The 27,900-nt window shown below is 38.7% G+C and overlaps 1 protein-coding gene across 1 annotated transcript in view; it reads left to right on the forward strand.

The window, feature by feature from the left end:
• Positions 1–27,900, forward strand: part of TMEM131 (transmembrane protein 131) — a 111,947-nt gene that overhangs the window by 51,797 nt on the left and 32,250 nt on the right. The window contains exons 5-19 of the mRNA XM_075523705.1: positions 132–255; positions 1,225–1,341; positions 2,199–2,321; positions 3,041–3,121; positions 6,104–6,254; positions 6,364–6,420; positions 7,428–7,489; positions 12,869–12,977; positions 14,922–15,030; positions 15,871–16,024; positions 16,126–16,296; positions 16,622–16,732; positions 16,821–16,955; positions 17,428–17,532; positions 18,884–18,970. Of these exons, the coding sequence (XP_075379820.1) occupies positions 132–255; positions 1,225–1,341; positions 2,199–2,321; positions 3,041–3,121; positions 6,104–6,254; positions 6,364–6,420; positions 7,428–7,489; positions 12,869–12,977; positions 14,922–15,030; positions 15,871–16,024; positions 16,126–16,296; positions 16,622–16,732; positions 16,821–16,955; positions 17,428–17,532; positions 18,884–18,970 (1,696 nt within the window). The remainder of the gene's footprint in view (positions 1–131; positions 256–1,224; positions 1,342–2,198; positions 2,322–3,040; positions 3,122–6,103; positions 6,255–6,363; positions 6,421–7,427; positions 7,490–12,868; positions 12,978–14,921; positions 15,031–15,870; positions 16,025–16,125; positions 16,297–16,621; positions 16,733–16,820; positions 16,956–17,427; positions 17,533–18,883; positions 18,971–27,900) is intronic.

Here is a 27,900-nt window from a genome sequence, read left to right on the forward strand (position 1 = left end):
GAAAAAACATTTAATGCAAAGTTCTATTGTCAGTGTTTATCACTGTTATGTTCCTATCTGGTTTAATGGGACAAAGCCCAGTGCTCTATTTTCTAGAATTCTAACACTAAAAATATTCTCTGTTTTGACAGGCCAGTTGGAATGCCAAAAATGGAAAAAGTTTACCTACATAACCCTAGCTCAGAAGAAACAATTACATTAGTATCAATATCTGCTACAACATCACATTTTCATGCATCATTTTTTCAAAATAGGGTAAGTTATTCTGCTTTCTCAAAATGAGCTTTTCCTTCCCCCTCCTCCACCCCAAATGGGAGCTTGATTTCCCTCCCTTCTTTAAATGAGCTACTTACTGCGATAATTACAAACCTAAAAGTATTAAGATATTGTAGTTCTTGATCTCATATCAGTTACCAAGCAAATTTGAACTGAGAACGGAAACACACACAAACCCTACTAGAAGAGAAGGAATGAAATATTGCATAGGAGTTCTGACTATGTTGGAAGCGTATACTGTAACTGACGATTTAACAGCAGGTGTCCTTTGTTGCTGAAGTGACTAAGTGTACGTTGCCTTAGAGCACATACAAGAACAAGCTGTTCTTATAATTTTTCTGAAAATTGTAAGTCCAGTGAAGTGGTGTTAGTGTGAGCAGTCACTCCAATGCACTTATAACTACTGCAATCATGTTATGGGAACTTGCAAGTTAAAAAGCACGGTGTCAGCAGCATTAACTCTTAACCACATTACTGTCAGATATAGTCCTCTAGTTTCAGTTTTGTCTGCAGGGACTGTGGCTTAGCAGGAGCCATGTAAACACTAAAAACTTCAGAAAACCTGTCTGTAAGCAACCTTTCTCACTTACAAATGTTGTAGGAATTGCCTTTCTCCAAATGTTCTGTAAACTGTCAGTCCAAAATACTTCTGTGATAAGCTGAATTCTAAGTTGAGAATTCAACACAAAAGTTCAATTAAATATGATCCTGCCCTAGATAATAGTTGTAAAATATTGGTATTTTTATTACTTTGTTACACATTTTTATTTGTCTAAAACCTCCACTCTTTTTTTTCCAAATCTGCAGTAGACTTTCTAACTTAAGTTTTCCATAAAGAACACATAGAGAACTTCTGTAGCACAAAAACTACTGTTCATCCGCAGGGTGGAATGTCTTCAATAAACCGTTTTGCTTATTCCTTTGTTTGCTTGCTTTTATTTTTTCCAGAAAATTCTTCCAGGAGGGAATACGTCCTTTGATGTAGTTTTCCTCGCAAGAGTAGTGGGAAATGTAGAGAACACTTTATTTATTAACACTTCTAATCATGGGGTATTTACTTATCAGGTAAGAGAATTACACTCTTTCAGAAAAAGTTGTGAAGTGTGAATCAACCAGAGCAGTATCTATTATGGCATGCTTAACCATCCAAGGATATTTGCACAATAGTGTTTTTTTTATCAGCCCAGTTGAAAAAGTTTCAATCCCTGCTGCTTGTGGTAACACAGAGGTATACCACTGTAAATATCTGTAGGGCTGTACTGTGAGCCAGATTGATGAAATTATGTAGGGTTTAAAATCCTCCCAACAACTTTTTTGTGTGTGTTATTTTAGTGGCTCATTGCAGTGATCTAGCTCATTCTTTAGCTCTGTACTCATCTGATCCAGTGACAAGACAATGTTATTCATTAAGCTGGCAAAAAATTACTCAGTTGAGATTCAGAAAGATAAACCAGACAGATGAGAGAGTCTGAAAAGTCTGAAAAGTGAGAGAAATCTTCTTGTTGAAAGAATATGCCTCTTACAATGGCAATGTTTTGAAAACAACAACAGAAACGCTTCCCATATAGATAGTCTGTTCCATAATGGTATGATTAAAGGATATTTCACATCTTTTTAACCTTTAGCTGGTATCTAGTGTTTCAGAGTATCAGGAACAAAGATGGTATTTTGACTTCCTGTGTTCTAAATATGTCAGTGTAAGTAAGTAGTAGCTATGAGAAATACCCTTTAGCTGCAAACTAAACCAGTTTCTTTATTTCAGTGCTTTAGCATGATACTGGTTTTAAATGTTTGGTTAGAAGTATACTATAAAATTAGTTGAAAAGAGTACTTGGTAGATTACTGAAATCGATGCACATATGTTATGCTCTGCAACAATTACATTACAGCTACTTAAGCTTGTTTTTCTTTTTCTGAACCAGGTGTTTGGCATTGGAGTACCGAACCCTTATCGATTGCGCCCATTTATTGGGGCACGAGTTCCTGTAAATAGCAGTTTTTCTCCTATAATAAATATACATAACCCTCACAGTGAACCTTTGCAGGTGAGCCTAAGAGAAAACCATTAAATGCTCATTTATGTTTATGATATTAAATTGGAATTTTGTTTATTTTGGTACTTCTTAAAATTCTGTTTGAACTTTAAAGCTATTTGAGGCAAACTCTCTGATATTTTTTTTTCCTGTTTAAATGCAAATCAGTTGTTCTAGAAATTGTAGATTATGCTCACAGATACCTTAATTTGCTAAACTGAGGTTTTACTGTAGAATTTCCATTTTTAAAATGGTCATAGTTACTGCAAAATAAAGAATTAAACTTCACTGGTAATTAAGAAAAATACTGAAGCAAACAAAGTAAAATAGATCTTGTGCTTTTAATCCAGGCATGCCTCTTAGCTTCTTTCTGCTTGTTTTGCACAGCATAAGGTGTCTTTACGGTGTACCCTAGTATGTAACGTTGGCAAGCATTCTTATGTTAAGGCAGGATTGATGTCTGTACCTAACCAAACAAGAAGTGAATAGTCCACTGATAAACATGATCTGATTCTGTTAAGTGATCCACAAACTGTGAAATGCTATGGAAGCACATAAAGCATAGCACTAGCAAATGGCTATATCATCATTAAAGGCTATATCATGAATTTTTAAGATACTCCAGTGGTCAAATAGTTGCTAACCCATGCCATTGCACATTATAATACCTGATAACTAAAACAGGATCCCTTTAAAGTTGAGTGCTAACATTTTCCTGTTATCCACCTCAGGTGGTAGAAATGTATTCCAGTGGAGGTGATCTCCATTTAGAGCTTCCGACAGGTCAGCAAGGAGGTACAAGGAAGCTATGGGTGAGTAGTCATGTCTTGCAGCATTCATTGTACTTGTTTGGGGAGGTTTTGTTTTGATATGATTTTATGTTTGGGGATTTTTTTACCATCTTTGTTTCTTGTCATGTAATTATTAAAAATACCCCATAAAAATGGAAACAATAACAGGCTCTATTAATTGTATGGTAATAGGAATTGAAGGAGAGGTTTGAGTAAAAGAAGCCATCTGTATTGAGCTGTGCTTTTTTGAAATGAGAGGAATAAGATGATTCCCAGCAGAATGATTTACACCTACCTAAGCATTCAAGACAATGTAGTCCTTCTGATGGCCTGTGAGCTGGATCTAACCCACAGGAAAAATATACGGATTTTTTTTTTTAACTGAGAAAGTCCTTCCTGCAAATCACTATGAATGCATACATGGCTTGAAAAAGCAGCGGAACAAGCTTAGGGAAGAAGAATCTATTAATCTATTAAGGACTACTAAATAAAACAGCAGTGTGTCTAGCTGCAATAAATCCCTAGGTCATGAGTTGAGAGTGGCTGGAAACTGCTCTGGAAAATATTCCTACCTGCATCCCCTGCAGTTACTCTTTACTTTTCATGTCTGCTGCTGGAGTTGGGGTAGTGCATTGGATGGACTCACGGTCTGGCCCATTAAATCTGTTTTGTTGTGTCCTTCGCTTAATGTACTTTTGAAGTAACACATGTTGATACCTTTAAGTGAAATAAATTTTAGAAGCATCCTGAAGGTAAAGTATTGGCTCCATGCTGTATATCACACTGTTGGTAATGTCCAACTAGATGCAAAACCTACTTTCCTCTTTAATTAGAATTATTCCTTTTTTTGATGACTGTTTTTTGTCTGGGAGAGACTTTAAAGTCATTGGGCTCCAAAACTTGTCTCTTGCTCAAGTGTATCATTGCAGTCACTGACAGTTACATCTGTTGTAATGAGTAAAGCCAGGAAATTTTCAAGTGAGCTAAGAAGGATGATCACAAAACTTAAGTCCTGGCTTTTCTGGAAAAAGTCCATGAGAATGGCAGTATCTTAGTTTTAGATACAAAAGTTGCAAACAAGCGAGTATGAATACAGATCACAAGCATTTAAAAAAATGCAGTGGAAAGCGTAAGCAGATGCTGAGGGTTAGATGTAAACATTAAAATGGATTTTAAAAAATGAAGGTCATAATGTTTTGACACCATTTTAGTCAAACAGCATTGCTTCCAAAGAAAGCCCCTTCCTTGTTGTCAAAAGAATTCAAGGGGAATGTCGAATTCTGTAGCCATTAGCAGGTATATAACAAACATGTTAGAGCCACAAGCAAAACAACAGAAGATTTTTAAATGTCTGGTTTATTTGTAGTTCTGTTTCTTGAGCATGTAGCTTTTCAGCTTCTCTAGGCCAGGTTGCCAGTTCAAGCAATGATGACATGCATGTGAAAGCTTCCAGTGTATTGCATGGAAAGGTAGTTAGGTTAATACTAGTCAGCATTAATCCTTTTGTTTTTCATATCAACCATTGGTATTTCAAAACTATAAGGCAACTAGAAGAAATTAAACCAGTAGGAGGAAACGGCCGGATATATCATTGTATTGGCTATGTAAAGAGCTGCACTGCAGTTAGAAAAAGCTGCAAAGTAGAAGAAACTACTTGAAATATGGTCATGATACTTTGACGTATGGATGTACATCATTGTCTAAAATTGTTTTGATGCCAGATGATTGGATGAAGCAGTCTGCGTATACAGGAGTATTTTTGTAATCACTGTTCAAAGTTACTTCAGGGATCCAACAAACCTTGGATCCCTGGTTACATATACAGAAGAGTCAAATCACATCCTTTGAAACATTAATGAACAGCTGTGTTATGTTAGGTCTGTGAATAAATGTGAAAACAGAACTTGAAAGCTTCTTAGTTTAGGGACTCACCAAGTAGTAGCAGTTGAAATTTGTTACTTTGATATTCAACAGTTTTCAAAGAAAATAGTCATTGTGCCATGGAAAATATGGCTTGACCTCCAGAATGGATTGGTATGAGTTTGTACTACAGAAAGCACAGAAAAGATGCATAAGACAATCAGCACCTATATGGATTACATCCTGTGCAGTTTCCTTCATCAAAAACACAAAAGAAAGAAGCTGTCAATTGATACAACATCAATCAATGCAAGGACTACTCATCAAAAATTCCTACTTCCTGTCATATTTATTTGCATTTAAAGTGGAAGAAGCTCCAAATTTCAAATCAAGGTTTTCATCTTCTATTTAAAGAAAAAAAAAAAAAGAAAAGAAGAAAAAAAAATCCAGTTCCCTAGCCCTTCTGTAATGTGATGGGAAAGAATATGCAATGTTAGTATTTCAGCTGTGGTTCTGAAGCTAGTCTTGTACTGCAGCTGTGTCCAGCAAATACAGAAAGAGTTGTCTTTCAAACCCTGAATGCAGATTGGAATTGATGGAATAGGCTTGGTACAGAAACTGAAACACATTTTGACTTTTTGCTGTAAGTTGCTTGGTGACTAATAAACCTGCAGCTTCACAAGCTTCTGGCTGCTTGCAGTTCTGCACTATTTCAATTTGTGTTTAGCACCAAAACTGTATGCCTTGTGGCTGCGTTGGAGAAAAAACAATTAGAATACGCAAAAACAATATTTGATGTTACTGCACTCAATAACATTTCTGTGAATATATTTTGTTTATTGGTAGATTCTGTCAATTTAGTCTACTGTCTTTTTACCACAATTTTAATACATAAAACTTAATCAAATGGGACGTGAAAGTCTTCTTGCATATACCTATTTTTAATCAGTGTCATATTAGATGATTACAACTATCCTTACTAAATTTAATGGTAATTTTAACAACATGCAGCCTATCTCTTACTGCTATTGCAGCTTTTTCTCTTAATACAATTATATTCAATGCTTCTATTGTAATTTTTTGGTGTGGCAGCTTTTTTTGTAATTACTGCACTCTCATAGATGTGCTTTGATTATTTATCAGGAAATACCTCCCTATGAAACAAAAGGAGTGATGAGAGCCAGCTTTTCTTCAAGAGAAGCAGATAATCATACAGCCTTCATTAGAATAAAAACAAATGCCTCGGACAACACAGAATTTATCATTCTCCCTGTTGAAGTAGAAGTTACAACAGGTTTGTAGAAAAGTGGTTGGTTTTTGTTAGGTTTTTTTTTTTAAGTTATTCAGCTTAATTAACTTTTAGTATAATAAGAAAATGGTAACTTTTCTTTTTTTTCTTAAAGCACCAGGAATCTATTCATCAACAGAAATGTTAGATTTTGGTACGCTACGGACGCAAGGTAAACTATACTTCAGATCTCAAAGTATTTATGAGAAGTAGGGTGGGGAGGGGAAAGCCCAGTTATCTTTGTACTATTCAGGGTTGCTTGTGGAATGATGCTTTTTAGAAGCGAGAGTTTCAAAAGCAGAATAACAATGTGTTACAACAGTGCACAGATGTATTCACCTGCAAGTATACTTGAGATGTGTACAAGCAAACAGTAGTTTGCACATCCAGTTATAAGTCTAGTAATAACATTAATCTTACACTGTTGCACATGGCTTAGTCTGAAAACCATTGTCAGTTTACTTAATTTGTGAACTTGTTTCGAAAGATTGCTCTACATTGGCAGACTGCTTCAATGATCAGTTCATGCAAGTTCATGAAGTAGTCTGCAAGTTTTAATAATTTTCAGACACATGGAACAGTGAAAGTGTGCAAACTTCATCAAATTTGTTACTTACAGTCCTTTTTTTCTGAAGTGCCACTGACACATCTGTGCCTAGCATTTTACATTTTAAATTAATATTGTTTAGTGAAATAAAAAAAAAAATGGCAGAAAGTAGTAAAACTGAAGGTATCTTTTGAAGCTGTAAAAAGGACTCATTACTGAAGAAAGACAGTATATATCTTTTTTTAGTTGAAAGAAGGTAGCTTCTGAAGTACTCTCTTGCAACTTACTTAACATGTAAAGATTTTTAAGTAAGATTAATTTCTGCTGAATATTGGTGCATCTGGCAAAATAATTAATTGTATTTTTAGCCTGTTCATTTTTTAATGTGTTAGAAATACGAGTGGTTAGCTGAAGCATATAATACCTACTAATACACAAAAATGCGGGCTTTAAGTGTGTCAGATTCTTGGGACTAGCTATTTTGACTGGCTGTACTGTCATATTAGTCTAGCTTATTAATACTGGACAACAGTGGATTTATATGAGAAACCAGCTAGTGCAGATGACTTTGTATAAGGTTCTTATGCTAAAATAGCCTAATAGCCAGGTGTTGTTTTTTTGTTCTTTAACAGATCTGCCAAAAATTTTAAATCTGCATTTATTAAATTCAGGAACAAAAGATGTGCCAATTACAGTAAGTTTTATTTCCTTTCAATTTGAAACTTTCTACTTGAATTTACTTTCTCTCATAAAAATTGACCATTCACAGGTTCACCATGTAGTGTTCAGAATTAGAAGCCAGGTGATTTGTGACTGGAAACGTAACTTAATAGTAAGACAAATAATCTATATGCATGGTAAAATCCACTTGCTTCATAGCCGCCTTTGAATGGCTGTTTCAACATTTATAGGCTGTGCCTGCAATATCTGAGCCTCTGGAAGCTTTTATACTTGAGAACAGTAACTCCTGTTCAGTGAACAAGAGATTAATGCAGAGCCTGTGGGATTCTTTGTCCCCATCACACACTCCATGAGAGTGTCTAAAGTGGTTGCCCAACATAATCTTTCAAGATGAGCAAAGAGTAGCTTTCAAGAGCAGACTGTAAAATGACCCTTGTTTTCTTGAGGTTATCTGCTTTGTAGCTTGAAATAAGAAAAAAGCCTGCAAACACTCTGGAGCCCTTTCCAGTGAGATCACTGCAGCTGCACGTAAAGTGCAGCCAGCTTCAGAATTCTAGGGTTTGGATTTTCTACTTTCTATTTTTATTACAGAATTTTGGCTCTAGTCTGGTAGTCCGCCTTTGTTCATTCATACCTTTTCCCTGTGTAATTTTTCTCATTGCCCACTATTTTTCTCACTGCTTCCTTCTCCCCTTCCTGTCTTCCTTGTTTTCCAGATTTAGTTGTATAGCTAGCTATACCTTATCCCAATGCACTTCAAAAAGTGTTGAAGTGTTGAAAAGAAACCAGAGGAGGCAGAAGAATGACTGAAGTATTGGCAAAGCTTTTTTACTGAGCTCTTGGAGAACGTTTTTGTGTTTTTAAAGATTATAGCTGTAACTGTAGGGAATAGTATTTTAATAGTAGATGTCTAACAAAAACTTAAAATAAGATACTGGAAACTGAGGCTAGATGAATTTAAACTAGAAACAGGACACATTTTTAGTAACGAGGATAGCTTTCCACTGTGATAATAGTCCGTTGCAATGCTTGCTAAGTTGTTGTTCGCTAATAATTTTCAAGTCAAGAGAAACTCACAGTATAGGGCAAACAGAATTTAATTCATTGAAGTCCTAATGCTTATTGCATTAATAAGGTCAGATGATCCTATAAGGTCTCTTGTGGCCTTGTAAACTATGAACCAGCTTCCATGGAGGGTTTTTATTTAAAAAAAGATCTGTATGGGATTTTTACAATCAGAGGGTTGGTAAATTTATTAAATTATTTTTCCGGCTATGTCCTGCTATCTTATATCATGTTGATCTTGGATTTGCCAGGTTTTTAGCATAGGGACAGTTTTTTGTGGTTTGGGGTTTTTTTGTTTTGTTTGGTTTGGGTTTTTTTTGGTTTTTTTGGTTTTTTTTTTTTTTTTGTGTGTGTGGTTTTTTTTTTCTAAGTGTGTAATATACTTTCTGAGTACAATGCGAATAACCATATATTGAAACCATCAGTATCACTTATAATATCTGATAACATAGTACCTAATTCATACTCCTCCATTAAAAAAAACCTACCTTTTTTTTTTTTTTTTTTTTTTTTTTTTAAGCTATGGTCTTTGGACCGAAGACTGTAGACCATAGACTGCGGTCTAATGGAAGGCTATCGTTTGATAACCACTATGCATGTCATGACAAAACTTTTCCAGATGAATTATTCTTTTACAGTGTATCAAAGCAGTAAATTTGGTGGTCTTAAAGCTTTTAGGACTCACTTTTGCAATGATAAAGTTACCGCATAGGTCCAGAGATGATGTATTTTTCAGTGTGTCACATATGGCACATGAAGTCGATTGTTCTTCTCATTAAGGCACAGCTTTGTTGTGAAGTTTGTAACCTTTCTAGCATTTGAAGCACTGTGTGAATTTCTGCTGCTGTGCCAATCAAGGAATTTCAAAGTGGTAAGCAAGAGTAAAGAACTTTTGGAAGGAACCTGGTGAATAGCTTATTTCTAGGAAAGCTTGAGAAATGGATTTCTGAGCCTTTAGAGCTAGGGTTTAAAAGCAGTGAGACAGAGCACTGTGACAAATTTAATCTTAATGTCAGAAGAAAAGGCCGAGGCTATATTTAGCATATATTTAAGCTGGGTGCTGGAGGAACTAAATATCTTCAGGTCATCTGTGTATGAGAGACTGCTAATACTGTTGCCAGAGTTGTAGTTGTTCTGCCTTTAAGTACTTAGTCATGCTGTGGTCCAACAAATGGGTTGAGGAAAATAAGAGCGAGTCGCTTGACTTTCTTTTTTGAGTTCTAAAACTCTTTATGAAAACTTCCGTAATTACATTTTGTAGGGTTTTCTCCATTATTAGGGAGAATCGTGTTTATTTCATGACTGGATGAACTGTTGTCATGCTGCAATAATTAAGCCATGCTGTCAAAAATCTAGTAAATGTAGATTGTTGAACATTTTCTTTTATCTCTACTCTAGAATGAAAATTTTGTGTTTCCTTAAGGCAGTTTAAGCCCATTTGATTGCTAAAAACAAAGGGGCACTTTAAAATTTGAGCTCCTGATCATGTTTGATGCATAAAGAAACAGGAACTTCAGGATAGCCGTATATTGAAGCTGAGTTCTAGCAGTTTGGAAATAAAAGTGTTTGTATAAGAAAGTATTTACTTCATTCTGTCACAATTCACATACTTTAGAGTACTTTTTTTATCAACCTTTGAGAAGTGGTTTACTTCTGCGTTATGTTTCCAGTCTGCGCATTTGAGTGCACACATCTCAAAGTTATCACAGGAAAGTTACCCTAAAGGATTAAAATCTAGTAGTAGTTTATTCCACGGCTGTTCTGGATTGTGCTTTATGGTGAAAGTGAACTTTAGTTAGTTAGGAGTGTCCGTGTTTGAACTGAAGGCTGAGTTATTACGGACAAAATAATTGTCTGTAAAAGCGAATAAAACAGTACAGAGGTGGTTCTGACACTAATGGAATCAGCCTTAGTCTGCTGCCTGTAGCCACAGGGCTTTTTCCTCTTACAGCAGGGTAGCTGTGTCTTTACTATTTGTAAGCCAAAGTCTACAGCCTGGTCAGTCTTTAGAGCAATATGCTAGGTGGACAAGACAAAACTATGCTTGGGAGTTTGCTGACAGGTAAACAGTATGGATGAACATGTGCCAGTGTTTCAACCCATACTCAAACTTCTTTAGTTTATTAGAATAGATATAGCCTGGGAGTCCTTAAACCTTTGAAGTCTTTCTCAATAACTGCTGCAATAGCACAAAGCCTTCTCCCCCCCTCTGTGTCCATGTCTGAGAACATGTAACGTCCTCATTTTCTGCTCTTATGCTAAATATTGAATGTGTCTTCATACAGCACGGTCAGAAATCTTGACTGAGGCACTCTGTGAGAGAGCCATGTGTTAATGAAGCACGTCTATTTTAAATTCTTCCCCACAGAAGCTGCTGGCAGGACATTTTCTGAGAAAATTGGTGGTATTAGATTCTTGATGGAACTTGTTTTGCATGTTTTCTCATGACATGTCCATATTTGATGATTCTTAAAGCACATCTCAGGACAAGTTTTGCTTGGGCTTTTTTTGAAAGAGGTTAAAATTTGGGGAAAGTGAAGTTGAAAGGATTCTTAAGGATGTTTTGTTTTTCCTTTAGTTGTCTTAATTCTGTATTTCCTTTTATAGCATGTAATCAAGCAACAAATGAGAAATGTGCATGATGTAGTTAAGAAATTTTCAACATAATAGTGCTAAATTCCTTCTTTAAACTAAATTCATTAGCTGCAGACATTTTGCGTAAATACATGTAGGCTTGTTACACTTGTGGTTTAAAAGATGCACCTCTGAAATCTGCCATTTTTCTGGCAGCAGGCTATCCTTTTGAATATTTCTGATTTGATTTACTAAATAAAATCAGCATAATTTCAAACTTCAATAATTAAAAAACCAGCTTTTTGCATGAAAAGAGCTACTAGAAATGGTTATCCTTTCTGCCATGCAAAAGCTATGAACTAGATTACAGCTTTGGTTTCATCTGCTTTAAGAGGTTTTTTTAAAGACACCTCAAGACTTCAGTTTTGTAGTATGGATTTCATTAGAAGAAAATTGTCATAATTATGAATTGACTCATGAAGAGAAATAGCAAATATCGGCACCATGTGTATGCAGATGGTTGACAAAGGTCAGTACTATAAATCCAAAATATAAAACTTACAGCTAAGTTAACAGAGATCATTCATTAGCTGCAGGAGCAGTGCTGCTTGTTTCCTCTAAGGCCTGCAGAACTTAGTGATGTATGCATGATTTTATGGCTTTAATTTGCAGTCAAAGACAGCTTAGCTTGGAAGAACTGTAATTGGTTTGTACCACTAGCTGTCTGCCTTGCTCCTTTCTGACCAAGAAAGGCTCAGCTGCTTATGAAGCAGGTGCTAAACCTCTGCAGCCCAGCATAAGGTAAACCAGCACTCATCTGAGTTTCCTTAATAACAGCATCCTGTAATTTGCAGTAGCTTAACAGCTGCTACATGAGCAGCTGAGCTGTTCTTACAGCAGGAGAAGACAGCTGGGAAGGAGGAATCATGGCAGCCATCCTAATTTTAAGCAAAACAAGAATAAGAGCATTTAAATGTTCCTTGCCCAGTTTATCTCCATGAAATCTAGATAAAGAGTTTGCTAGCAATCTTTATAGAGTCTTCAGATATTGACATGGAATCCATAATCCTGCTGCATAGCAATGGGTATTTATATACATCAGCTCTGGCTAATAACTGACACATTTGCTATTCCAGTAATGCCCAATTCACCTTTTCCATTTAGTTTAAAACAGTAATCCTCAGATACAAAAGGTGATCTTGTAAAATGTTGGTATAGAATGAGTGTCATCTCAGATTTACAAAACCGTTCTCTGTACAGTTAATAATTTTTTTTCCTGTGGCAGCTCTGCAGACTTAGCATGGGATGAGAGACAAGGTAGATGTCTGTATCATCACCAGTAATTACACAAGTCAGTTAACAGCTTTGTTAATGAGTGTACCAGAAACAAATAGTCTAGCTGTTGTAACCCTGCAGCATTAAGAATAAAAAAATACATCTTTATTTAAATAGAGCATGTTTTCTATTTTGTTAACATGTTTCTGTCCATACTGTCACTTCATCCAACATTCCCCGGGAGAACTCGCTATTGCCCACTTTCCTGCATACTGACTCAGTAATTTGCAGGACCTGAAAAAAATTCTAAAGCCTCTTATAATGCTGCTTTGTTATAGGAAAGACAGACTCTTACTCAGCTGAGTAAGAACTCAACCAAAACTAGTTGCTGTTGTATCACTTTGAAGGATACATGAAGGCTGCACAGTGTGTTAACAATAATAAATTTACAGGTGCTTCATATTTTGATTGTTTGCAGAGTGTTAGACCTACACCACAGAACGAAGCTATAACAGTACATTTCAAGCCAGTTACGTTAAAAGCCTCTGAAAGTAAATATACCAAAGTTGCAAGTATTAGCTTTGATGGTAAGTACTGCTCCTCTTTTCTTAAACCTGTCAAGTGCTTCTTAAAACTTGCTGAAACTTTATGAATTATTTTCTACTATCTTAATAATTTTGAGAAGGAAATAGAATTTTCCTACCTGGAAAAGGCTTACAGTTCTTCTAACTTATTTCTGAAGGGAACATCTCTGATCCTAATCAGGAAGTAACTTAGACTGGTAAATACTGGTGAGAAGAGAAGGAATTCTTAAGCAATTTTCTATGTGTGTATATACAAATTGAACATCAGATTTCTATTAAACACAAGCAGGATTCTTATGTTAAGACACAGATTATGTAAAATGTATTGTTAGTCTAAATAGGTATTTGTGTTTGAGAAATCCTAACAAACCAGGACGTGTTTGTCACAATAATATATATTAGAGGAGAGTATTCCTTGGATTGCTGTTTGATCCTTCCAAAGTTTAAAAGAATCCAAAATCTTATTTCTAAAAAAGTTACATTTTATGTTGGAATGTCCATGGAAATAGGGCTCTGTCATGCTCTTGAGAACCTTACTGTGAAAGTTGGCTTATTTTATGTTGCTATCTTGAAATCATATTAAAGAAAAAGGGAGCTGAAGGGTGGAAAAACCTTTCACTGGTACCTTTCCTACAAAGATATGTTATGTATGCTGATACTGACTTCCATGTATATCTTTATGAAAGAAGTGCTGGGTCATTTCCTTCCTAGGTAGTGTGACTGTAAATATTATGCCGACATTTTGTAGAAAGGCACCTCTGTTGTTATAGCGATTTTAATCAACTGTCAAAATGCTGTTGACCTACTCGGATGCTACTGCTTTAAGATACCAGTTGGTGCTGTAAGTCTCTCTGCTGGGATTGCTTAGAAATGGAAGTTTATAGATGCAATGTTTTTCATTTCAGGTAGACATAATTTTGGAAATTGTATGGATAGAGAGGAGAGGATTGATTTTTATTATTATTGTTATTTATTGATTAGCACTTTAGATTTTTAATAGCTTACGGTTTGTAAGATGAGTGAAGTATGTTTTAGCCTCTAAATAAGTTCTGAAATAGCTGAACTCTGTCAACCTGAGGTGGTACTATGTTCAGATTTCGAAGCTGGAGGGAATTGTTATATGAGGACCTACTGACTAGCATACGGTAGATCTTGGAAAGAATGGTAGTTGGGGAAAAATACCCAGTCAAGCTGCTTAATGTGTTTAAGGAATTGACTTGGTGAATTCTTTTCAGTGAAGAAGCCAGCCCTAAATATTTGCTATTTCAGCTGTCCTAGTACATGCAGGGGCTTTAGAGGCTGGTGGTTTCTCCTAACTAGTATTTGAATCCCTTGAGTTTTCTGGCAGGATAACTGCTTGTTCTGTGATCTGGGAGCAGGCCTGTGAGCTTCATTCTTGGGGCCTGTGTAGTTTGGGTTCTTACATGGATTCTGATTCTATTTCTGTAAAATTTAGCATGTCTTTGATGTCTTCATTATTAAAACGTTGCTGCATTCCTGGCCCAGAGTCCTGCTCAACTGGTAGTTCTAAGTGAGGAGCCAAGCCATTTCAAGTTTCTGTTCTATTAGTGGAGGGATAGGTGTATTCCATACTCTTTAAGTGGGGAATTCCGCTCACCTGGGATCCGAATTATCCTCTGGACATGTCCAAGTTAGTTATTTGACAGGAACAACTAGGCTTTCCCTATCATAGATAAGCTTACTAACTCAGCCAGGTCAACTAACTGGTGTTATGGGGGAGGAATTCAGAACTTTTATCTGGTACTTCCCAGGCTTATGCTATGTCAGTTGCTTATTGACATTTCCTCAAGATCCATTTTTCTCTTCTGTGATACTTCATCTCTGGGCTCTCTCTATGCTTTTATTCTTCCATTCATGTTTGTCTAACCTAGTGGATCATGGTTTTTTGTCTGCTTTAACAAACTTCTTATACTCTCGTGTGTACAGCATCAAAAGCAAAAAAAGCATCACAGTCTTCTGGGAAAATAACTGTTAAAGCGAAAGAGAAGAGCTACTCCAAACTCGAAATACCATATCAAGCAGAAGTGTTGGATGGGTAAGCTTACAGTAATTGAACACAGTTCAAAAACTTAATGCTGTAAATTAGCTGATGTTGCAGGGGATTTAGCCTTTTTAGATGGAGAGGGGATATAAAGAGATGATACCCAAGTTTTCTGAATCTGGAGCTCATTTAGAACTACAATTACTTGTTTGAATTTTTCTGTTTTTACACCAGTAGATGAGGTAGTCTTAGTAATGCATAAGCTAGTTTCAAGGCTTGGGTTCCAAGTGACCTGAGTGAGTTGTTTTTCAGAGTAGTTGAAGGCTGCAGGTGAGACATTTTAACAATGCAGTATTGGAAATTTTTCTGGTTTTCCGTTTCCTGTTCTATCACTATATGAAGTAAGGATAGAGAAAATACTTTTGGTTTTAAGCAAAATTTTGGAAGAACTGTCAGTGCTTCCTTATTTTTTGTTATTTATTTACAAAGTATGGCAAAGTTTACTTTAAAATTATTATTGAAATGAGGTGCTACTTTTTCAACAGAACTGACAGAGTATTTTAAAGGAAAACAAACTAAACCTTACCTTATTCAGAACTTTTGTGCTGCAGACGCCTAATTTGGTTAATAAGGAATATGCATGATTTGCACACTATCTTAATACTTCAACACTTCCTTTTATTCCTCCTAATATGCTGATTCACGTTTTTTCTTATGTCACTTGAATTACTTAATTATCAATGTCCTTGTAGTGCTAATAATATAGTTTCAGCATGCCATGGGGTATGTACCTTTTTTGCTGTTGGATTGAATGAGTTCTAGTCTTTTGTGCAAGAAAAACACTTTATGTTTGAGAAAGGTCTTTATTTTTCTCATACTGTTTTCTTTTAATAGATATTTAGGATTTGATCATGCTGCCACACTCTTTCACATCCGTGACAGTGCTGCTGATTCTGTGGAAAGACTGATCTATCTAACAAACACATTCAGTTTTGCAGTCCTTATACATGATGTTGTGTTACCAGAAGAAGCAAAACCAATGTTTAAAGTAAGCCCCATTTCAGTGAACATTTTTACCTAATAGTAAATGTTTAAATGTACTGCCCTTTGTTAAATTGTAACATTGATCTTCATTGTTCACTGATCTAGGTCCAGAACTTCAGTAAACCAGTCTTAATTCCACCTAATGACTCCAGATATATTTTTACGCTTCATTTTATGCCGTCCACATCATCTGTTCATATAGATAATAATATTTTACTTATCACCAATGCTTCTAAATTTCACCTGCCTGTCCGAGCATACACAGGATTTTTAGATGTAAGTATTTTCTTTTTTTTTCTGGCTACTTTAGTCTAATTAGACACAGACTTCATAAGACTGTTTTTAATTCTTTATTCTGCTTCTATGGGAGGATGGCTTTTTTAATTTCAAAATTATTTTACCAGTTCTTTCCTTAAACAGCTTTGGTTACTGCTGAAAAAATCTTTTTTGTTCCCTTTAGTTTTACATAGAAAACATACAGAATTTTGAGATTGTCACGGTACTGCTGTATTAGACTTATTAATGCATTTGTTAATGAGCTTAGAGTTTGAGCACATTTTATATTTAACTTATGCTACAATACCTTTATCAATCTTTCTAGTACTTTGTACTGCCTCCAAAAACTGAGGAACGATTTATAGATTTTGGCATATTGAGTGCAACAGAAGCTACCAGCATTTTATTTGCAGTTATCAACAGCAATCCGATAGAGGTAAGAATGGATTTATTTTTAGTTTGCCTTTTAAAAAAAATTCACATCAGTGTTGTTACTGAAAACAGTACCTTTTGTTCTTTTTAAGCTGGCTATAAAAAGTTGGCATATTATAGGGGATGGTTTGGCCATAGAACTTCTAACAACTGAAAAGGGAAACAGAACAACGATAATTGCAAACCACCATGAACTACAAAATGCTAGTGCGTCCGATCAGTCTTCAGTAAGTAATCCTTTGAATCCATTGCTTAAAGCTAGATTTAGGAGGGGGAAAAAGAGACAAATGTGCCCAACTTCTTGCGGTTTCATTTTATCAAGGGGGAGGGAGGATAAGCATTCTTCATTTTTGTCTGTGTATGATAAAGCATGTAGAATTTTTAAAATTTGTTTTAAGAAGCAGTACAATGTTCAGATTGGTTAGATTTTGAAAGGGGAAACTTCAGAAACAGTAACCTCCATGCCCTCAGATGATGCTTATCATTTATCTGGGAAGAGTGGAATTTATCACCTCAAGGTATAGATAACTTTTGTGTTAGTAACTTATGTGTTTGAATTTTTCTTTTTACCACTGACAGTTGTTTCAAATGGATTTTGATTCAGTTTAAAGAAATAAGAGGATGTTGGGTATGTTTTTTAGTGAAATTTCTTTCCATTTAATGGAGTACAATGGATGACTCTCTTTCTACCATTTACAGGTAATACTAGCATCAGGTTATTATGCTGTGTTTAGAGTAAAACTAATAGCGAAAGAACTTGAAGGAATTCATGACGGAGCTGTACAAATCACAACAGATTATGAGGTATATTTATTGTATGTTCATGGGTGTTGCCCAAATGATATGTTCAGTTTTTAAGCAAGTTTTACGAGTTGTATTAGTGGACAGATTGCAGTATCAGGGAGAAGTTGAGATTGGAAGGGACCTCTGGAGGTCAAGTTATCTCTGCAAGTTAACCCTGCATCAAACGACAGTAATGCTACTTATGCTGTGTCTTCTCTGAAGGAATGAAGAATGACTTTCATTACGATTTTCATCTGGCTTTCAGAAATATCCATTTAAATCTGACGTAATGCTTTGAGGTATGGGTTCTTCAATGACTTGACACACCCTCAAAGTATCAATGCATGGATCTTTTGACATAACACATGCTGACAGTGTCCTTTTTGGTACATTATCAGTTACTGAAATTGAGCTATAATTTCAGAGGGTTTTTTGTCAAAACCCAATGTGAATGTTGTTTTGGAGAAATTGCCATTTGACAGTTGATGAAACAGAGTTCTTATACTAAGATTATTAAGGGAGAGAAGAACAACCAGTTAATTCTCAACTTCATATGCCTTTCCTGTTAATAAATTGTTTTGCATAAGAGAGAGATTCTAATACATGATGAAATCTGTATTTAATATCTTTGGGTGATATATGTAGAAAAAAAAAAAATGTGACACTGTGCTTATGAAGTCAGGAAAATATATAGCTTATTGTGTGGTTCTGATGAAGCTGCAGAAAATGGGAAATTCCTAACTTCTGCCAGTTATCTGAGATTTTAAGCTTTTTTTAATGTGTCCATACACGTATGTGATCCTTCAGTTATAGAATCCGAAACAGTTTATTTTCTTGCTTGTTCTTACAAGTTATTCTACTTGTACTGGTAGCTTTAATAATACACAGAAAGGATCTCAATGCCACCCCTTCCACACTCCTTTTTCTAAGTCTACATGTATCTCGAGGTTTTATTGTGACTTCTAATGTTTTTTGAGAAGTTCATTATATCCTCTTCCCTCATACTCATTTACTTTAAACATGTAATCCTCCTGTTTTTGAACAAAGTAATCCCCATTCAAGTGAGACCTATATAATGCCCCATTGGAGAGCTTATATTTTAACTGTGCTTTTGTTTTCCATGTAGAATGATGCTAAGTATGACTGAGCAAAGATGTGCTTCCTGACAATATGGAGTGTCTGTTCTGAATATGATGATGTGTTGAAATCTTAATTCATGTCTCCATGTTTTAAATGCATATATAAACCTAGACTACATTAATTATAGAATTTCAGGGTTTTGTTATTTGATGCACTTTAAAAGTGGAAGAGACATTTAAAAGCTGAAATATAAGTATTTTTTTCTAAACTTTTCTTGTTCTTTTTTTTCCAGATTTTAACTATACCAGTGAAGGCCGTGATTGCTGTAGGCTCACTGACCTGCTCCCCAAAACATGTTTTTCTTCCACCTTCTTTTCCGGTAAGACAGTTGGATCATAGCATTACATGTTTTCTTGCTGTGTTTTTTATTTATCTGTCCTTTTCAAGAGAAACCTCTGTCTTGAATTGTTGCATGCCAAATTGCTGGAGAGATTGTGCTTCCAAACTGTTATGATTCAGTTGGTCGCTATTTTGGGGTTGTTCCCCCACCCCACCCCACCATGTCCCAAGCATGAGTTATCCCTACATCTCCTCTACTGCCCACTTGAATAGGATCTTGGAATACTGATATGATCCCAAACCTGATTCTTTGCAGCTTCATTCTAATGTAGTTGTGGTCACTTGATTATTACCAATTCATGTGCGTTAGCACCAAGAGTAAGAGAGAGATGAAATTGCACAAATGCGTTTTTCAAATTCCTGAAGTGTAATACAAAAGACAACAAAGTCAGCTAATAAACTGACTTTTTAGTATAAGTAGTCTTTGATCTCTGTGGAAGTGTTATTGTATTGTTTTCACACTGAAAGTAGATCTTCTCAAGGGTACATGGTGGAGTACGTGAACAGGAAAGCAAGAAAGCTGTGTGGGTCTACAGCTCTCTGCAAAAGTATGTAATGGCTGTTTTCATCCCTGCTCCTGCAATAGTGTTTATTCAGTGAGTGCTAAAAGCAGCTTCTTTGCTCAGGGCTACAGATTCAAGCAGCAAGCTATTAACCAGATAATACTTGCTTCTCACTTGGCATTCAGCATAACCATAGAAGCATGGGCAATCAAGGCATATTGACTTTGCAAGTGGTATTTCATTGAAGTCTGAACTTTATGTGACTTTCTGATGAGTGGGAATGTAATATGATGGAAAATCATAGGGAGAGAGACTGAAAGCTGGGGGGAAAAAAGGTAGCAAAAGGAGATAGAGATGGCAGTTTTCTGAAAGGATAAAACTAACTCCATGTACAGTGGTGGAAATGTTTTTGTTTCCTTGTCTGTCCTGCATAGTCTCAATCTGTCATAGACCACCGCCTGTTCTCACCTCCTCTTCTGATAGCTCCTTAGTATCTCCTGCTTATCTTACAATTTGTATACTTTGAAATAGTAATTTTTCACTGGCATTTTATCAAATGCTTTACCTCATATCTAGTAGATAAATGATAATTTTTTTGAAAAAGTAATGCAATAGGTCTCATCAGAGGAAGATAGGTCAGTCAGCAGGACTTCAGTAAATCATTGCTACATTTGCCCAGTTATCCATTCCATGTCCCTTCTGATTTCCTGCTGCACAAACCATTCTGAAGTCTTTTGCTACTCTTGAGGTCAAATGGTCATGCCTACAGTTGCAAAGATCACTTGTTATTTTTTATCCGTAGGATCTATGTGTCCTATTTGACTATGTGGCTTCACCATTATATGGGTATTTATTACGCTGACTACTGTATCTGTGACTTCATCTATGAACTGCTCCATAAGCCTTTGATAAACTGAAATAACTTAAAGGTCCATTTCCCTTTCTTTCACCAAAGATAAAGCAATTTCTATGTTCTGTATCCTAATTTATATACCCTAATTCTTAGCAAGATTATTGTCCCTCTGGAATGACACATTAAAATATTTTGTTCCATTTTGGGCCATAAAGAAGTAATTCTTTTTAATCTCCCTTTATTTTGTTCTAACTGGAATGACTAAAAAGCACCTTGAGGTATCTTAGTATACGCCCAAGATCTTGGTCAACTTGATTTTTTTTTTTTCCCCCTTTTTCTTCTTTGTTTCTTTTTGTTTTGTTTTGGCAGGTACTACTTGCTGTAGTGCCTGTGTTTCTCAGCCTCTAAGGCATAGCTTCCTTGCTGTCGTAATTCTTTCTCATCCCCAGACTGCTGTGATTTTTATTGGCTTTATGCTCTTATCTAGTAATGTTTTCACATAATTATTAATGTGGGGGACCTTTGGGCTCCCACACTTAGTTTGGGAGTATAGATTCAGATATAATTATCACCTTTGACAAGATTCTAGACTGTTTCCTGTGTTTAAGCTCCAAGCTTTTCAGAGCAGTCAGCTTCACTTAATACTTCTGTTAGTTGATGTCCTGGTTTCAGCTGGGATAGAGTTAATTTTCTTCCTAGTAGCTGGTATAGTGCTGTGTTTTGGACTTAGTATGAGAATAATGTGATAACCCACTGTTTTAGTTGTTGCTAAGTAGTGCTTACACTAAGTCAAGGACTTTTCAGCTTCTCATCCTCTACTGACTGAGAAGGCTGGAGATACACAAGAAGCTGGGAGGGGCACAGCCAGGACAGCTGACCCCAACTGGCCAAAGGGCTATTCCATACCATATGGCGTCATGCTCAGTGTATAAACTAGGGGAAAGCTGGCCGGCCGGGGGGGCCGCTGCTCAGGGACTCGGTTGGCATCAGTTGGTGGGTGGTGAGCAATTGCATCGTGCATCACTTGTTTTGATATTCTATTATTACTATTTTATTTTATTTCAATTATTAAACTGTTCTTATCTCAACCCGTGACTTTTTTCACTTTTACTCTTCCAATTCTCTCCCCCATCCCACTAGGGGTGGGGAGTGAGCGAACGGCTGCATGTTGCTCGGTCACTGGATGGGGTTAAACCACGACAGTCCTTTTTGGCACCCAATATGGGGCTCAATGGGTTGAGATAACAACAAATCTGACCAGACTGCGTTAGAACAAATTTGTTATAAACATTCATTATATTAGTTTGATAGTCACTGGTCACAATGTTGGTTAATTTGCTCTCAGAGTTGTTGTGCTTGTTCTCAGAGTTGTGTTATATAGCACCTTACTTGCTGTAGACGTTCCTTGTTGTGTTTATCACTGCTGGGGCTGGATTAAGGTTATCATTTTGCTGTACTTTGTAACACTGGTTTATGGTATGACAAAATCACTGGTCATGAGACTAATCTGGTATTTGTACTCAGCATCACCATCATCCCTGTACTTTGGGAGCCATCTCTCGGAAACTATTAATAATTACATTTTGTATCTTTTCTCCTTGGAGAGCCAATTTATGGGGGAGACACGTTCCTTCACCTTCCCCTTCTCCTCCAGGCTAGTTACAATAGCTCTTGAGAATTTTGAATACTCTGGGGATGTTCAAACCAGCATGTTCCTGCTGCTCCTACTCCTGAATGTGTTTCAGGTCTTGTTTAAATTTAAACAACTATTTTAGAATACCACCCAGAGATCTACCCTGTGGCTGGATAGTTATGAATGGAAGGGTGTGTGGGATAATATGGGCAAGTACCTAGGATAGCGGGCACCTCCAGTGTTTTGGAACTTCATCCCTGAACAAGTGCAGAATCCTCAAAAACTAGTAAAGTGTTTGGAAAAAGTATGCTGTTACCCTGGCAACTTCAAGAGGAACAAATCACTGCAACGTGCTGGGGCCTGGCCCATGCCTACTGAGCCCTGTTCAACGCTATTCAGTACCCTCAAGGGGAAGAGAAAGTCTTGATCTGACAGCAAAATGACAGGCACTGCGGCTACTCCAACCCCGGCAACAGCCACTGCAGCTAAACGAGAGAACCTACCCATGCCGGTATCAGTTGCCCCTATGCACAAGAAGAAATACTGGAAGTGAAAGTCAGCTCATTTAGTAAGGGGTGATGAAAAAGCAGAGCCATTACAAGAAGAGGAAGAGGAAGAACTCGTAAACAAAATGGTAACTACCCGATCCCTGTCCCTGAGTGAGCTGCAAGATATGCAAAAAGATTTCAGCCGTCGTCCAGGCAAGCACGTTGTCACCTGGCTGCTCTAGTGCTGGGATAACAGGGCCAGTAGCCTGGAATTAGAGGGTAGGGAAGCCAAGCAGCTGGGATTCCTTTCTAGGGAAGTGGGCATTGACAAAGCGATTGGAAAAGGGCACAAGTCCTCAACCTCTGGAGGCGACTCCTGTCAGGTGTGAAGGAAAGGAAGATGTTATATGTCACCCAGGCAAGTGGACCACCATGGAGACAGGTATCCGCTACCTGAGGGAATTAGCCCCGCTGGAGGTGATTTCTCGTGACCTGGACAACGAGCAGTTATCCAAAGATTCAGATGAAGTTCAGCGCACGCGACCCATGTGGCGGAAGTTTGTACGGAGCATACCATCGTCGTATGCCAACTCATTGGCAGTAATGACCTGGAAAGATGGAGAGGGACAAATGGTGGATGAATTGGCTGGCCATCTCTGGCAATATGAAGAAAATCTCTCTTCCTCCCTCGTCTCGACTGTGGAGAAACTGTCCCGGAAGGTCCACCAACTCGAAGAGGATAGATCTTACTCCCCACCTGTACGGACCAGTATCTCAGCTATTAGGAGTAAGCATTCCTCTGCTCAAGAGAGGATATAGAGGGTACATACCACGGGCCACCCTGTGGTTTTACCTGCGTGACCACGGAGAGGACATGAGGAAGCGGGATGGAAAATCTACCTCGACCCTAGAGGCATGGGTACGTGAGTTGCAAGGAAAAACAATGACACAAGGGGGTTCTTCCAGGCAAATTGCTGCTCCAGTTTCCAGTGAGCAGTTCCCCAGAGAGAGTAGAAGAGCTGATCTTACTTCTGATCTTAATGAAGGGACTTCTGATTTGTATTTACAAGAAGTGAGTAGTGAATACTATGACCAGGACTAGAGGGGCTCTGCCTCCAGCCAGGTGGAGGAAAGGGACAACTGGGTTTACTGGACTGTGCAGATTCCATGGCCTGGCACATCAGACCCACAGGAGTGTAAGGCTCCAGTGGACACCGGTGCACAGCGTACCCTAATGCTATCAAGCTATAAAGGGGCAGAACCCACCTGTATTTCTGGAGTGACAGGGGGATCCCAACAGCTAACTGCACTGGAAGCCAAAGTGAGCCTAACTGGGAATGAGTGGCAGAAGCACCCCATTGTGACTGGCCCAGAGGCTCCGTGCATCCTTGGCATGGACTACCTCAGGAGAGGGTATTTCAAGGACCCAAAAGGTGGGCTCTTGGTATAGCTGCCTTGGAGATGGAGGAAATTAAACAGCTGTCCACCTTGCCTGGTCTCTCGGAGGACCCTTCTGTTGTGGGGTTGCTGAGGGTCAAAGAACAACAGGTGCCGATGACCACCGCAACGGTGCACCGGCAGCAATATCGCACCATTCCCATCCATAAGCTGATTCATCGACTGGAGAGCCAAGGAGTGATCAGCAAGACTCGCTCACCCTTTAACAGTTCCACGTGGCCAGTGCAAAAGTCTAATGGAGAGTGGAGACTAACAGTAGGCTATTGTGGCCTGAATGAAGTCATGCCACTGCTGAGTGCTGCCATGCCAGACGTGCTTCCAGTTCAATATGAACTGGGGGTCAAAGGCAGCCAAGCAGTGTGTATGCCACAACTGACATCACTAACGTGTTTTTCTCAATCCCTTTGGTGGCAGAGTGCAGGCCACAGTTTGCTTTCACTTGGAGGGGCGTCCAGTACACCTGGAATTGACTGCCCAGGGGTGGAAACACAGCCCTACCATTTGCCATGGACTGCTCCAGACTGCACTGGAACAGGGTGAGGCTCTGGAATACCTGCAATACATTGACGACATCAGTACATTGATGACATCATCGTATGGGGTAATACAGCAGAAGAAGTTTTTGAGAAAGGGAAGAAAATAGTCCAAATCCTTCTGAAAGCCGGTTTTGCCATAAAACAAAGTGAGGTCAAGGGACCTGCACAGGAAACCCAGTTTTTAGGAATAAAATGGCAAGATGGACATCGTCAGATTCCAATGGATGTGATCAAAAAAATAACAGCAATGTCTCCACCAACAAGCAAAAAGGAAACACAAGCTTTCTGAGGCATTGTGGGTTTTTGGAGAATGGATATTCCAAACTACAGTCTGATTGTAAGCCCTCTCTAACAAGTGACCCAGAAAAAGAACAATTTCAAATGGGGCCCTGAGCAACAACAAGCCTTTGAACAAATTAAACAGGAGATAGTTCATGGTGTAGCCCTTTGGCCAGTCTGGGCAGGACAAGACGTAAACAATGTGCTCTACACCGCAGCTGGGAGAATGGCCCTACCTGGAGCCTCTGGCAGAAAGCACCAGGGGAGACCCGAGGTTGACCCCTAGGGTTCTGGAGTTGGGCATACAGAGGACCTGAGCCCCGCTATACTCCAACTGAGAAAGAGATATTGGCAGCATAGGAAGGGGCTTGAGCTGCTTCGGAAGTGGTTGGTACTGAAGCACAGCTCCTCTTGGCACCCTGACTGCCAGTGCTGGGCTGGATGTTCAAAAGGAGGGTCCCCTCTACACATCATGCAACTGATGCTACGTGGAATAAGTGGGTTGCACTGATCACACAATGGGCTCCAACAGGAAACCCCAGTCGCCCAGGAATCTTGGAAGTGATTGTGGGCTGGCCAGAAGGCAAAGATTTTGGAATACCATCACAGGAGGAGGTGACGCGTGCTGAAGAGGCCCCACTGTATAATAAACTACCAGAAAATGAGAAGCAGTATGCCCTGTTCACTGTGATGGGTCCTGTCGTATTGTAGGAAAACACCGAAGGTGGAAAGCTGCTGTGTGGAGTCCTATACGACAAGTTGTAGAAACTGCTCAAGGAGAAGGTGAATCAAGTCAGTTTGCAGAGGTGAAAGCAATCCAGCTGGCTTTAGCTATTGCTGAGCGAGAAAAATGGCCAGTACTTTATCTCTGTACTGACTCATGGATGGTGGCAAATGCTCTGTGGGGGTGGCTACAACAACGGAAGCAGACTCACTGGCAGCGCAGAGGCAAACCCATCTGGGCTGCCGCGTTGTGGCAAGATACTGCTGCCGAGGTAGAGAACCTGGTTGTAAAAGTACATCACGTAGATGCTCACGTACCCAAGAGTCGAGCCACTGAAGAACATCAAAACAACCAGCAGGTGGGTCAGGCTGCTAAGACTGAAGTGGCTCAAGTAGATCTGGACTGGCAACATAAGGGTGAATTATTTATAGCTTGGTGGGCCCATGACACCTCAGGCCATCAAGGAAGAAATACTACATGTGGATGGGCTCGTGATCAAGGGGTAGACTTGACCATGGACACGATTGCACAGGTTATCCATGAATGTGAAACATGCGCTGCAGTCGAACAGGCCAAGCGGTTAAAGCCTCTCTGGTATGGAGGGCGATGGCTGAAATGTAAATATGGGGAGGCCTGGCAGATTGATTATATCACACTCCCACAAACCCGTCAAGGCAAGCGCTATGGGCTTACAATGGTGGAAGCAACCACCAGATGTCTGGGAACATATCCCATGCCCCATGCCACCTCCCAGAACACTCTCCTGGGCCTTGAAAAGCAAGTCCTATGGCGACGTGGCACCCCAGAAAGAACTGAGTTGGACAACGGGACTCATTTCTGAAACAACCTCATAGAGACCTGGGCCAAAGAGCACGGCATTGAGTGGGTATATCACATCCCCTATCATGCACCAGCCTCCGGGAAAATCAAACAGTACAATGGACTGTTAAAGGCAACTCTGAGAGCAACGGGTGCTGGGACGTTCAAACGTTGGGATACACATTTAGCAAAGGCCACCTGGTTAGTCAACACTAGGGGATCTGCCAATTGAGCTGGCCCTGCCCAGTCAAAACTTTTACATACTGTAGAAGGGGATAGAGTCCCTGTAGTGCACATAAAAAATATGCTGGGGAAGACAGTCTGGGTTATTCCTGTCTCGGGCAAAAACAAACCCATTCGTGGGATTGCTTTTGCTCAAGGACCTGGGTGCACTTGGTGGGTAATGCAGGAGGATGGGCAAGTCCGATGTGTACCTCAAGGGGATTTAACTTTGGGTGGGAATAGCCAATGAATTAATCTGTATGAGGTTAATTGCTATATAACATTATATGTAATCACTTCTGTGGTGGCTGTATGCTATATCAATGGTATTACAGTAAAAATCACCCAGATTAATGAAGAATGAATTTTGATGAAAACTGAGCAAAGTGCAGTGATAATGGAACCAGAACTGGCTTCAGCATGCAACAGTCCAACACCACACGCCATCTTTCCTGCCCTGAAGGACTGTTACGACAGATGGAGCCCAAAGTTATGGACTAAATGAACACAATGAACATTTTAAAGGGATGGCCCATAGACTAAGGGAATGATATCTGTGTGTTTATATCAAAAGACAAGGAGAAGTGGTGGTGATTAATTGGAATGTATTGGAAAGTGTGGGACCTGGGCATGACATAGATGGTATAGAATAAAGAGTGGATACTGTCCTGGTTTCAGCTGGCATAGAGTTAATTTTCTTCCTAGTAGCTGGTATAGCGCTGTGTTTTGGATTTAGTATGAGAATAAAGTTGATAACACACTGATGTTGTAGTTGTTGCTAAGTAGTGCTTACACCAGTCAAGGACTTTTCAGCTTCCCATGCTCCACTGACTGAGAAGGCTGGAGATAACACAAGAAGCTGGGAGGGGGCACAGCCAGGACAGCTGACCCCAACTGGCCAAAGGGCTATTCCATACCGTATGGCGTCATGCTCAGTGTATAAATTAGGGGAAAGCTGGCCAGGGGGCCGCTGCTCAGGGATTCGGTTGGCATCAGTTGGTGGGTGGTGAGCAGGTGCATCATGCATCACTTGCTTTGTGTATTTTTACTTTGAAACAACCTCATAGACATTTGGGCCAAAGAGCATGGGATTGAGTGGTGGTATCACACCCCCTATCATGCAGCAGCCTCTGGGAAAACCGAACGGTACAATGGTACAATTGTTATTGCTATTTTATTTTATTTTATTTTATTTCAGTTATTAAACTGTTCTTATCTCAACCCATGAGTTTTTCACTTTTACTCTTCCAATTCTCTCTCCCATCCCACTCGGGGGGAGTGAGCGAGCACCTGTGTGGTGCTCAGTCACCGGCTGGGGTTAAACCATGACAGTTGATCACTTAGCTCTTTTGATATTCAAGAACATTGACAGCAGAGTTACTTTTCCTTTTCCTT

Source organism: Mycteria americana, chromosome 1 (genome assembly GCF_035582795.1).
Source record: "Mycteria americana isolate JAX WOST 10 ecotype Jacksonville Zoo and Gardens chromosome 1, USCA_MyAme_1.0, whole genome shotgun sequence".
Lineage (NCBI taxonomy): Eukaryota > Metazoa > Chordata > Aves > Ciconiiformes > Ciconiidae > Mycteria > Mycteria americana.